This window comes from Nipponia nippon, unplaced genomic scaffold (genome assembly GCF_047370975.1).
Source record: "Nipponia nippon isolate SJK-2023a ecotype South Korea unplaced genomic scaffold, ASM4737097v1 scaffold_4, whole genome shotgun sequence".
In the NCBI taxonomy this organism is placed as follows: domain Eukaryota; kingdom Metazoa; phylum Chordata; class Aves; order Pelecaniformes; family Threskiornithidae; genus Nipponia; species Nipponia nippon.
In genome coordinates this window covers 35,672,643-35,686,679 of record NW_028262358.1, presented here as the reverse complement: position 1 = coordinate 35,686,679, position 14,037 = coordinate 35,672,643, and the positions used below count along the sequence as shown (strand labels likewise).

At 37.8% G+C, this 14,037-nt stretch overlaps 1 protein-coding gene across 7 annotated transcripts in view; it reads left to right on the top strand.

Annotated features, from left to right (window-relative positions):
• LTBP1 (latent transforming growth factor beta binding protein 1) overlaps positions 1-14,037 on the top strand; it is a 210,468-nt gene that overhangs the window by 58,447 nt on the left and 137,984 nt on the right. For 5 of the 7 annotated variants that reach the window (XM_087776963.1, XM_087776965.1, XM_087776964.1 and 2 more), the window contains exon 5: positions 10,867-11,034. In XM_087776963.1, coding sequence (XP_087633089.1) covers positions 10,867-11,034 — 168 coding nt within the window. Of the gene's footprint in view, positions 1-10,525; positions 11,035-14,037 lie in introns of those variants that run through there. The other 2 variants (XM_087776967.1, XM_087776966.1) reach the window with 1 other exon arrangement.

Genomic DNA, 14,037 nt, shown 5'->3' with positions numbered 1-14,037 from the left:
GTGGCTTTTTTGATTACAAAGCCTGAACAATTTTAGTAAAGCGTCCTTTTCCCATTTAAGAGCATTACCCATACTGCTATTGAAAGGCATGACAGTTCGTAACAGACATTTAAAGTTTGTATTTGATTCCAGTGGGACTTGGAAACAAGAGGCTAAACTCGCACTAATGCAGTTAACTCTATCAAATCAAGCAGCCCATTTACTTTGCTTTTGCTTTAAAAAGTAGAGTGACAAATTCTGAAAAAGTAACAAATGGACATAGTTTATGTAGCAATTATAAGAGACTATGGAATTCTTTGAAATCCTTGGAGACAGAACAGCTCTGTATAAATAGAAACTACTTCTCTCAATATACTATAGCTGCAGGCATTTTAACAATACCCTTTCTAAGCCATCTTTGTGATTGTTTGTGTATCCGTAAAGGGTTCACAACTGAGGAGGCCAGTAAATCAGCACCCCCAAAAAAGTACTGTATTTTTCTCTTTGGACTCTAAAAAGATTTTATGGCCCTGAGCTCACCAGTAATTGAATGTCTGCGTGACAGGCAAAGGGTGCTGGTGCTTTTATAGGAACTAATTTAAATGTTACATTCACCCAAAAATGATATATCATCTCTCTATGCTTTAAAATATGGACGCCAAGACTGATAAAGAGCAGTGTGGGGAAAAATGTTGGAAAAACAGATTGGTGATCTGGCAAATGGAATTAAAATCAGTTCAAAACGTGTTACAGCTAGGGGAAAACACAGACTGAGACAAATGCATCTCAACTGCTGTGATGAAAGAGAATTGGCTCCAAACCCAAAGATTTCTCAAGAAGAAAAAGAGGAGGCTTTCCAGAAAATTCTGTAGGGGAAAACCTCCATGACGTGTTTGAAAAATAGTAATTTAGCTGGATATAGATACCAATTGAACCCACACAAATAAACATTAAAAGTCCCTTAGCCAAGCTAACTCCAGAGTTGCTGTGATACAAGTCTTGGACACCAAGAATTGGTTCTGACTGTAGCAAGTAGCTAAGTCTGGTTTTACTCATAGGAGATGTGAAAGTGCTCTTCTCTGATGTCAGTGTTGTCGCCCATGCCAGAAGGAGCGAATGAACAAATGTTGACAAAAAACGTACTGCAAGAAGAAGAAGGTCCTTTCATACCCAGTGAAAGTGAGATTTCAGAATCAGTGACATCCTTATTTCTGTCGTCATTTTTTCCCCCTTCAGAAAATTAAAGGAAAAAAAGATCTTGGCTTCACGCAGTGCTGAGAGAGAAGATTTTTAATGGTGATTCAGCATGCAGAGAGGGCTATGTTCATTTATAACTTGATTCCATGACGTTCTGTCCTTTGTCACTGTTTACAGTTTGTTGACTTCCTTAGTGCTTTTCAGTTGCTTCCTTTCAGGAAATGGAACGTTAAGTGAATATACTTAGTAATATTCATTTAATTTATATTCCCTGTTCTTCCTGGAAATGGTAAACACATTCAGAGTGTTGCACCTAAGACTTGGTTTCTCATTTAAGGGAGTCACGTACCCTGGGAGGGGGGAAACCGTGTCTATCTCAAGAACTTATTTTCTAAAGAAAGAACACTCTTCCAACTCAAAACTTGTAATGCTATCATAGGGCAGGGTAAAGTCTGTTGTCTTGATAGTGAAAGTAGCTTAGATAATTACCTTAGGCAAAATGCTTCATTTCAGATGAGTGAGATCAGGTGGGAATGGGTCTCATTCCCAGTGTATAAAGGCCTAATTCAGACCTTCTTGAAAGAGTCCTGTTGATAAAGTGGTCAGTAATGGTTGTATTTAGCTGATAATACTAAAGTGTCAATGACACTAATAACGTGTGTTCATCTGTGCCCACCTGAGGTCCTGTATGGCTGTACGTTTATGTGTAAAGATGCTGACTTCACTATCTGAGCGTGCAATTCCTGCAGTAGTACCTGCAGCAGCCACCATTGGAAAATTGCTTGTGGTGGGCTGTGAAGTCATTGCTGCTTCGTTACAGCTGAGATGAGCATTGTGTAGAATGGCTTTCTGTCCTAGATGTAAAGACAATTGTCTGTGTCTAAAAGTAGCTTTTTGGCTTTTGTTCCCTTATCCCTCAAGTGAAAACCTTTTGGGTCCAGATGCGCTTTAGGTACATAAGAATCTGGATAACCTGAATGGGAGTTAAAAAAGGTTTGTGGGCCTGAATCCTGTGCTGGGTTGCCTACAGCTGGAGTTGTCTCCAACCCCAAACCTGAAGCATGGATGTGAACTTTCAAGCATGTGACTCTTGAAGAGCTTGAAGTTCTGTTTCAGGAAAATTACTTTGCTCTGAAGAAGACAGGCCATCTAGGTGCTAATATTTTGCTTAATTCCCACCTGAGCCTGCAGCTGAAGCACTCTTCTGCTTGCCTGTCCTTAGAAGTGCAGTCAGCTAAGCCTTGTTAACCTCTCCTGCAGGATTAAGATCCCTAGGGAGCGCTATAGTGTAGTCATGGTGGGTGTTTGGAACCCAGCTGTAGTGAAGAGTCACCGAGTTCCTCAACGAAATGTGTCTGAGCCCTAATTTGATTTAAGCGCTGGTTTGAACCAAGCACCTTTATGTCCTCAGCATTTCCTGTTTAATGCGTTGGGGACATTCCTGTTCAGTGTCCTGGTTAGGCTGCTTGCTCCATGCAATTAATTTCTCTCATCCCTTGTACAAGAGACCTGAGACTGATTAGTGGTATAACTCAAGGCTAAAATTTAAGCTTTTTAACATCATATCCATTTGTGGATCTAGTCTACATGTAATACCTTTAAAACAAATAAACAAAAAACGGATTAAAAGAATTATCCCTCAATAAATTTAATTGGACAGAGTTGAGGCCATTCTGTCAGACATCTCAAACCACATTGCAGTCTCTGTTAATTTATTTGGGTTGGTATATTCTTCTGGAACATCCTAAACTATGTAAAGGGAAATGATAATTATATTTCTCACTACCAACTATTGATAAGGGTTTTTAAAATTGCTTTAAGCATGGAAAATGGCTGTAGTTCAAGATAGGATGTTCATTGCCTGAGGACTGCGTGTAGAGAATCTTTGTAGTGGTAAAAAAGACAAAGATCACAAAAGGTGATTCATAAAGCCTGCTGACAGAGATCCCAGATTTCAGATCTGTGTGATTTGTATGTTATGCACTTGCACAGGACAAAAATGATTGTAATTACTGTGAATTCCTCTGACTTGCTCTAAAAAGGCTGTGTCAGTAAGAGAATTTGTCAGCAAAGGGCTCCTGGGGGGCATGTAAATACAATTATGAATGTCTTTGAAAACAATCTCAGCACTTGTGCCTGCATGTCCTCCTTTGATACTTAAGTGACAGCTATCCATATAAAAGAAAACACACCAAGCCTGGGTTGTAGAAAGCAGAGAGTTTGTCAGAATCTGCCAAAATTAATGAAGAAAACCTAATTGAATGGAGCAAGTTTTGCTGTAGAAAATTGCTTCAAACAGTACACTGTTTACTTTCATCTCTATCTTAAACTGACATTAAGAGAACTGAAGAGTGGGTTCCTTGCCTCTCCTAGAATAGTTTTTTTGGGGGGTGTGGTGGGGATGGTGATGAGGAAAACAGCAGAAGTCCCTCTTGTCTCTGCTGTGGCAGGGATCAAGGAAGAGATGGTATCCCTGTGATAATCGGGAAGGAAAAAGGCTTTTCCAGATAGCTCTTTTCAGTTATCTTCCTTACCTTGGAAGCATTGAGTCTTCTGGATGATTTCTTTGCCTGTCTTTCAAGGATGCTGAAGAAGCAAGCAGGGCTTAAAAAGAGGGTAAAGAAACAAGAGTGCAATAGAAGCAAGAAGTCTGAGAGCTCGTTTCTGACTGGAGGGAGAAGATTGTGGTAGGAACATCTAAATAAGACAGAAGTAGGAAATGATGAGAAGACGTAGTGACTTGGCTAGTCAGAAATAGGTATACAGAAGTGTGTACAACAGCAATGGTGGCAGTAAAAATGGCAACAAAAAGCAGCCATGGAGATCACTGTTCAGTTACTGTCATCATAGGTAGCTGGTCGTGTTTTGCTCTTTGAAGCCCCACTGGCTTGCATAAAGGCAATAGAACTGAATACTTTAAAAGTGACAAAATATCAAAGGTTAAGCTGTATTAACTAATGAAACACCTGTAAGATATGTAAGATCATACAAATGCAACAAAAATAAGGAGTTACAGAAATAACAATAAGTAAAAGGAATGCTGGCATTAATTACATGTCAATAATGTCTGGCTATAGCTGTCTAGACATGGTAAATAAAGTACAGCTTGACATACTGCCTTCTTGTTCAAAATGTTTGGCTGGGTGGGTACGCACACATACACCTCACCTCATGCATAACTGTAGGGAGTACTTTTAAGCATTAAAGAAGGCATTGGATCTTGGATGAAATAAAGCTAGGTCATCTTATTTTTAATTTCATTGCCATGTCTAATTTCTCCCAATGCTTATGAAAAGAAAACCAGGTGTGAGGTGTGCAAGTGTACTGTAATAAAGTTTCTGGAAAGAGTGAAGATGCACTGCCCTACCTGAAGATAGGCATAGTATATTGAAGCAAAAAATGAAATTACCCAGCAACTGTGCCTTGCCTTTTTGAATCCATGTGGTTTTCAGACTTGTTTGTGCTTGTGACTGTTACAGAAAGAATAAGGCTCACATTCTGCCTGGTTTTCAGATGGGTGAGGCTTAAATGCAGGAGGTTTGAATGCAGAAGGTTTTACTCAGAGCAGAATAAGGGCTGGGTTCAGTCCTACCAAGGTCATGTAAGGAATGTTCCACATTCACTTTGCTGGGGTGAAATCCATATCAACAGATCAGAAAGGAATTTGGGAGATCTGTGCCCCTTTGGCCTAGCCTGCAGACTGGGTCTGAGTATGAAGTATCAATAGTGTACTGCTGGGGGAGAAAATAAGTTATACCAACAGAAGCATTTTATGTAAGCTGTATTAAGTAATCCTGCTGTTCTCCCCAACACTGATCAGACCTCAGCTGCAGTATTGTCTAGTTTTGGATAACATATTTGAAGAAAGATGAGGACCAAGTGAGTGGTAGCAAAAGCAAAACAAGAAGGAATGGAGGTCTGTGAAATACAGCCCTTTAGACTGAAAAAGTTCAGGTGGCTTTGGTCTGGAGAAAATTGAGACTGAGGGAGATTCACGGTAGCAGTCTTCAAGTATGTTAGAAATTGATCCACAGAGGCATAAGGTTTTGTCAGAGTTTGCTCTAGATAAGGCAGGGGCAATAAGACACTTGAATTGCAATAGGGGAAATGTGGGTTAGGTATTAGGAATACCTTTGTAATAAGAGACGCTGAAGCACTGGAATACGTTCCTTAGGGACGCTGTAGAATCTGCATAATGGAAAGGTTCTGAGAATAGGCCAGACAAACTTATTGTGTAATGCTGCTGTTTCATCCTGTGTTGGGAAAAAGAAGAGAGGGGAGATCAGGTGATCTCTTTAGGGTCTCTTTCAGTCCTTTCTATGCCTAGCAAGGGCTGTATTCCTCTCAATGTGTCATCTGAAATTTAGGGAAGATCTGCCTCTGGTCTGTATGTGGATCTAGTGTGTCTTTATCTTTCTTCTCTCCCCCCCACTTAGCTCTTAGCATTAGTAAATCTTCCAGACTCTGTGATAGACCTAAGATGTATGATAGCCGAGTTTCAACTTGTTCTGATCTTTGGGAACTAGGTTTTTGGGGGTTTTTTGTTTGTTTTAAATTGATGACTAAGTAGTGATAAGATAGAACTTCCTCATATATTGTCAACAGTGTAAAAAGGTCATTCGACAATAGTTCTAGAAGCTTAATTATTTTACTTATGTGGTTGATTTTTATACAATGTCAGCTTTCCTTTTGGCTGAACAAGCATATCTAGTAGTAAGGATTAAACCAGGTGGACTGGTGAAATAATTGGGAGACACCTGTTTTAGGAAATAAGTCATTTCCTTCTGCTGCTTTATTTTTTTTCTGTCAGCATTTAATTAAGAAAAAAGAGAGGGAGTTGGTCATCTGAGAATTTAAAACGTTGAATCTATTTGCTGTTTAAAAGCTTACCAGCTTTGATTTGAGAAGATAGATTTTTCATTCCAAAGTTCTCCTCATGCATCATGGTTACCATTTGAAAACATGAAATTGCTTGAGCTAATCTATTGTCTTTGGGAAGAGAATGTAATTTTAAGATAGAATCTTCATGTCTGATGAGATTCTGTGTAGATACACATATGAAAACATACTGGGTTCAGTGCAGAAGTAGGATGTCATGAAAACAGAGTAGTACATGTCGTTGTTGGAGGTACTAATGGAAAGCCTACAGTTTGCTTAGTTCTGTTTCGTCAGAAGATTTGCCTCAGGATATTTGTCATAAGTGAAGGTATTAAAAAAAACACAAACCCCTCTAAAAGTAGAATCAGACAGAATTTTTGTGCAAGGATTATGGGAGAGGTATGTGTAAGCTCTACCAGCCAAGTCCACAGTATAAGCCACTGCTTGTGATTTTTGTTGTGAATCCTTTTGATTAGATCACTGTGAAGCACAAAAACATCATACACACAATAACATAATAATTTTTCAACACATTAAAATATTTTCTTCTCTTTGCCCCACTTGACCTATGAGACACAGTACAGTGTAGTCATCTTTTTAACTGAATACTAGTTGTGCTTTCACTGGTGCTGCTAGCCCATTGTCTTCCTGCAAAACAGGGACGTGCCACAAATCTGAGATCCGCTACAGCTATTGAATGCTGTCTCGTTAAATCTTTGCAGAATGCTGGAGCTGTAAGGGCAGCCATAAAACCAAGGAAAAAAATGTGTTTATAGAAATTCTTCTAGAAAGAAATGAAGAGTGAGTAGCATTACAGACAAAGGGACCCAGGAGGTTGAGGAGGAATCCTTCCCCTTATACAACTCTGCCCAGGCATGGCTGTGTGAGCCGTTGTGACCACCTGGACCTAAAACCTGCCACCTGCCTTGTCTTAACTCATTCACCTTTTCTGCTAATGCAGAAAAAAAAAATCAGTTTGTCATGATGGACAGTGGGGGCAGAAGGGAGTCTATGAAGAAATCCTTTTGCTTATATTTTCCATTTCTCCTGCAGTTGTTGTTAAATCATAAATTTATCACAGCAGGAGCTTGCCGTGTTCATAATATTATATCATAGTGACTTACAGAGATGGAAAGAAAATTACATACATGTGGTGCCAATTTTCAACTAAAATCTCATCACTTTACCCAGGCATCTTTCTTTTTTGAATCTGGCTCAAGAGAGTTTCACAGATTTTGGAAATTACGGGTACGTTCTTCCACTGATCTCCTTTGACAAATGTATCTAAGAGTTCTTAGGTATCGGTGAGCCTGGACTACGAGGCAGGATGATGGCGCAGTTGGCTGAGCCTCCTTGTGAATTTGCTGCCTAGCTCAGGGATGAAGCTTTAGCCAGTATTAGCAATCCTGATTGTCTTATCTTTATTAAAACAACAGTATGAGTTTATCTCTAGTTCTGCCACTTTTTCAGTAGCTTTGCTGTTTATTTGGTGTTTGTATCTTCTGCTTTTGTTGTCTTTCATTAGGCTCATTTATATATCTGGTCTCACATTTGTATTTCTTCAGTCTGGTGTTCTACTTCAGAGCAGAGTGAGGTGTTTCATTTCCACATGTTTAAAATTGGTTTTGAAGAGTTTATGATACATTTCTGTCTCTCTCTATATATATTTAAAAAAAAAAAAAAATCCAGATATGTTGCAGTGCTGTAGCACCGTCATTTTTTTCCAGAAATGAATTTGACATAATCTATGTTGCAGATCTTGTCATGTCTGTCACAGTGGCATCATGAGTAAAGCGTCTGGAGTTTAAAGAGGAAAATAATCTGTATGCTACCTTAAAAATGTACTGTCCTTCTTTAATATGAACTAGCCCAAAACCAAAAGAGGTCAAGGCTATAGCAGTAATGGGCTTTTTCTAGTTTGAAATTGTGGCTTTTAACATTAATACTGCCAAACCAGCCAAGAGATATCGAAGGATATAGTTTCTCATTTAGAATTAAATCATCCCCTCTTTGGAGAAGAGAAGAGAAGAAAGGGAGAGGATTCAAGGAAGTCCAGGAGTCTAACCTTGCACAGTTTCTGCCAAAAGCTTCCTTTCAGGAGAAGGGTTTCTGATCTGTTTTCAATTTAAATCTGCATGTATTATACTCACTGTTAAGGTCCCTAAACCTTAGGATGTGTGAGGCTAGTACTGTCTACTTAGGTACAACTACAGAGAAGGATGAAGATAATGTCTCTGCCTTGAATCATCTCCTCATACACTGGTCAATTTTCAGCTCAGAGGTCATTATTAGCTTTGTATCCTTCCTGAATGTCTCCAGAAGAATGGAGGAGGTTAAAAACTGTGGCCTGCTAGGCAAGGAGAAGAAAATAATAGTTTCATTATAGCTTTCGTAAATCTGAGAAAGAAGGAGAAAATCTTCCCATGTCAAAAGAATATGCAGCTGTCTTTATTTCTGGCTCTTTGCAACTAGTAAAACAGGAATATTTGTGAGAAATGAATTTGTTTTATAGCAAAAGCATTGCTGAATAATGATTTGAATACTTGTAGGGGCTAGGGCCTACATCATGCTGCTTTTCAGACTTCTTACTTCCCTGAAAAGCTGCATTTAAATATTCTTTCATGGATACTCTTTACCTCTGTAGATACTGGACTGTGTTTTTGAAGGTGTTGTTCAGCTGCCGTTCCTATGTTGCTACTCTCAAACTTACGTGCTAATATTTTCTTACTCAAAAGGGGTGAGAGGCAAATTTACAATTTCCATTCAGTCTCATACTAAGGTGTCTCTTCTACCAAAAATTCTGCTACAGAATTTTTCTAATAAAATCTGAACTAGGTGATAAAAATTATTTTTAAAATATGATGGTTTTTTTTTGTTATAAACATTATGCCCAAATTTTGCTACGGCTCAGCACTCAACAACATACTGCAGAATACTATGAAGGAGAATTAAATCATGGTTTACTTCCATCTATACCGGCAAAGCCAATTTTTTTTTCTTTTTTAGCTAAGATGGAAAACTTGTGTGGGTCCCCCAATACTGGTTTTTACAGTGTAGGCAGGACTGACTTTTGTGACTCAACTAACCATGTTTTTTTAATTAGATCACATCCTAAAGGAAAAATGTTACTAAAACATCTGAAAATATAAAATATAAAATGGTTGGGCTTTTCTAGGAAAAGGTATATATAAAATTACATAAATGCAGTATTGCTTGTGAAGCTGTGCTTAACAAAAGGAAAGCTTAGAAGTTCTAGCCTCAGCGGTTCACAAGCCACTTATATCCGTTCATTGGGAAAGGTGTATTGATAATTTTCCGAAGAAATGCTTGGCATCCAAGAATCCAGGGTGTCGTTTAAATCGACTAAAATCACAATACCAGCCTTTAATTGAAGTATTTTATTGGTGCGTCTGTCTGGGCTGTGCTTTTTCTAGCTATTGTTTAGGGAGAATAAGGTGGGAGCATCTGTACTACAGCTGCTGTTCAAGTAGAGCAATGCCTTTACTGTAGACAAAACAGTTGGCACAATTGTCTTAATTTATTTGTTTATGAAGAGCCAGAAATAAGAAGGCTTTATATTCTTTTGAAGTGGGAAGATTTTCTTCATTTTCTTGAGATTTTCAAAAAATTTTTGTCCAGAGGGTATTGCATAAACTAGGTTAGACAACTATCCAGCAACTTTTTTATTTCTGTGACATGAGGAAGAAGGAGATTCTTCTCTTTCTGTGCGTCATTTCTTGGGATTGTTAGGTTTGATATGGAAATATTTATTAATAGTTTCCACAAAGATGCTGTGATATATATACAAGAACTTGCTGAATTTATTAGTAAGTGTGCAGAGGACAAACTGTTTTCTTTTTAAATAATTGCAAGTGGAATCTGTTCTTTTTCCTTAATTTTCCTAATGAGTAGTTTTAATCTCTTTTTTTGTCCTCAGCTGTTAGATGTGGAATCAAATACATCTGTTTTTAAATCAAATTCTGTAACAAGAAGTTCATCTAGTTTGCTTAATTTAAAATTAGTATTCGCTCAGTCTTAATTACATTCAAGTTTTTAAAATGACTGTATGGAAGTATATAAAAAAAGAGAATCTCGCCATTTTTTGTCTTTGAGCTCAGAACCAGTATTTTCAAGCATTGATATTTACCCTTTTCTCTGAGCTATTTATTACTTAAACAAAACCTGACAGCAAAGCTCAGTCTATAATATATAAATCCTTGTGGAAAAATAGTGCCAAAAAACTGTGAAAAAATGGGTCCAGGCAGCTGCGTCACAAGGTTTGACCACTTCAGGCTGGGGTGCCAGGAGATTTGAGACAGATGTTTTCAGACATGCCGCATGCCTAAAACATTTCCAGGGGTCGAGCTACAAATAGTGACTTAATAAGTGCAGAAACAGGAAAAGTATGCAGGAGGACACAAGAGTTTATTCACCCCTAGGTGCACAGCCAGCCTCTTTACATTACATCTGCCTGTCAGGGTTGGCTATTTAAGCTGTCATGCCCTTGGTATTGCTCTTTGTCTGCCTGTGAATAAAGTGCAGCATTGTGATTACTAATCCCACTCCAGTGACTTGACTTTAAATGTGGTTTTGGAGCGGATCCCGGAGTTCTGTTTGCTAAGCTTCCTACTCCTGTTTCAGAGACACCACTGGAGATCTATGAGAGAGCGCACTGCAGACTGCCCTCCTCCTGTAGACCTGTCGCCTTTTTCTTCCCCCTGCCTTTTTTTTTTCCTAAAACTTTTTGAAGGAAATCAATGGATACCAAAGTGATCTGTTTATTTTTCTTTTTTTCTTTGCCTCCGCTGACAGTGGGAAATCACACTGGTCGCATCAAGGTGGTCTTTACACCCAGCATCTGTAAAGTGACTTGTACCAAAGGCAACTGTCAGAACAACTGTGAGAAGGGAAATACCACCACCCTCATTAGTGAGAACGGCCATGCTGCTGACACTCTGACAGCCACTAACTTCCGAGTAGGTAAGTACCCTGAAACTGTATTTGTCCTTAGCTGTCCTCTCTTGACTAACAGAGGGAGGAGATGTTTTGTTATTAATACCAGTTGTGCATCTGTTACTCTTTGTTTGGAGGGCTGTGCTGAGTAGGAACCATTGTATGTTAGACAAGCTTTCTGGTATCCTTCGGAAATGTTCCCAAAAGTTCCTTTTGTGTCATAGAAAAAACCTCCCATGTTTTTCATCTGAGTTTTCAGCTGCAGGGCTATAACATGCAAAGCTGAAGCTTTTGGTAAAATTCATCCCTCTGAGTTTGTGTTGGTAAATAGAGAAAATGTCAGATTCCACAAAAAGTTCTGTTTCCTCTTTTTGCTTGTTGAATAGGTATCAAACGCACATAAAATCTAGCTAACACAGTGAATCTGTCTTAAAAAAATTGTTCAGGAGTTCCTTAAAACTACAGTCCTTTTTAAAAATACATCAGCTTAAAACTTTTTCTTACTGCTGAGAGCAAATCAGATTTCATATTTGTCATTTTTAGAAACTGAAATAACGTTAAGTCCAATTGAAGTTATTGAAACCAGTCATTTCTCTGTTAATGTTTGTTCTTTCTGCTTGTTCAATAAGACTATCACCAGTATGCCAGTCTAAACCCTACAACTGCTTGACCGTGTTGAAACAAATCCTGAAAGCTATCTAGGATAATGATTAGCTTATTTAAACTGTACACTATATGATGTTGGTAGGAATTTGTGTGCAAGTATCAGTCTTGTAAGCTGAGAGAAATACAGATATATGGATACATAGCTAACCACTTTTAAATTTGTTGTTTCACATTATGATATCCTTAACTGCTCTTGTTGTTATCCTGAAAATATTATAGTATCATTTTCTCAAAAAGAAAAACAAAAAAAACACTTTAAAAATTAATTATTTTGCCAATTTATACTCAAAGAATGCCAGATATGAACATTGTAATCTTAGTCTCTGTCTAGTATAAACATAATGTCAGGCAGTGCTGAGCCTGGCCAATACTGCCCTTTTTAAAGTGCACTATGTTTCAGGCTCTCAGGGGGGAAAAAGCTATTCCAAATTATTCTTCTTTTCATCCAGACAGACGATACAAAGAGCAGTTCCCTCTATTAACGCTCCTACTAGACTATCAGACTGTGAAATTAATAACACATTCCTTGATAATGTATATGTTTGTAAAAATATATATGTTTTGGACTAATGGATTTTGCAAAGGAAGGGTAAATCAAATACTTCAAACTTGCATTTACTGTCAATACGGATTTTTACCCGTGTTTTGGCAAGACTCACAGCTAAGTTTTTTGTTTAATTTTCTGACTACTGTGAAAAGTTAGGGTTATTCTCCCCCCCCTTTTCGTTTGACCTAATTTTTTATTGAAATTATGAAATGCTGAGAACAGGCAGTCATGTAATTTGTCTGCTATGTAAATCTGTGCTGTAACATGACCTTCTCTCAAATACTTGAAAACTTGGAGAGTGGAAATCGACCTGTGAAGACGTGTTCCACACCTTCCTTCCTGGCCTCAGGCCATGCAGCTCGTGATGCACTGTGTACAATAGGCTGCTAGAAATATTCAACCAAAGCAGCTCATAATAGTATTTGATGGAAAGATAGGGGAGCGTAATGTTTAAAAATGTATAAAAACAAGTCGCTACACATGTATGGGGATTTTTAACCTGCCTGTAGCTATCTATCTACCCTATTACCTTTAAAAGACCAAAAGCATTCATCACATCTCTAAGTATCATCATTTTTACAGAAGAGGAATAAGAAAGAGGTCTAAACTGTGACTTCAAGGCTCTCCAGTTAAAAATAAAAATGCTATGTGAACTTAACTTCTTAATAGCCAGAGAGGAGAGATCCTACACCTGTAGATTGAGTTCTTTCACTGATCGCAGATTTTCAAGAGCTTTTGAATCAGGATTTAAAATATATACTACTGAAATAACTTTTATATCTGTGCTCCAACTAGTGCCTCTCATTAGCTTAGGCTTGTCCTGATACAGATGTCTCCTGATACATAAAGCAGAAGTAATTTGGGTCTTCTGAGATCATTTATTTTTGTTATATTTTTAACATCTGTATTATGTTTTGCTTGTGCTCTTTGCTTTTAAGTCCCTGTTCTAAACTTGTTTACTTACCATTTATCCAAAATGCATGGAAGTTCTTACTCTGATCATTTGACATTTTAAAAGTGCAACCATGAAACAGAATGTCACGTTAGAAAATACATCCTTAAAGCAGCGAACAGCACTTTTTCAGTATGTTTTTTTTTTTTTAAGTATTTGTTCTTCTTAAAGTCAGAAAAGATAAATTCACATGCCCTATTTGGAAAAATAACTCTTATTACTAATAATAGATACCTACTATGAGTGGGGAAATTAGGAAACTGCTTTAGGTTGTTAGATCTAAATGTATTTCTGTAGCAGGAGCAGCATTCTAGTAGACAAGATTGAATTTAGATTCTCTGATGACAGATTGCAGTTAGCCATCACTTTGCTGTGTTCTTAATAATCCATTCTTTCTAATAATGAACCAGAGTAAAATCTTGTGTGTACGTTTTAAACTTTGTGCTGAACTTTGTAAACACTTTTTATTTTCAGAGAATGAGTTGCAGTGCCTGTACTAAAGCTACTCAAGTTTTTCCATGGATTATTTCAGATTCTTAAAATTTGCTCAGTTTGTCATTTCAGCTGAAACTTGGTACCAGTAAGTCCAGGCAAGGAACAAATCCTGTTTCATGAAAATTTTATTAGATATGGATAAGCCGTTAAAAACAAAAACCCACAACAAGAAACGGATTGGGGGAAATGTAGCTTTTCAGGTAGCTGAGATTTTGGCTATTCTCATGAAGAGCTCTAGCATTTCAATTCGAGGTGATGAAAGCTTGTTTTTTAAAAGGAAGGATCTCCTTGATTGCCAGTCTGCTTCAGTGAAACTTTGGGGTTTTTTTGCAGTTTCATTTTGTGAATGGGATATGTTGCACAGTTAAAC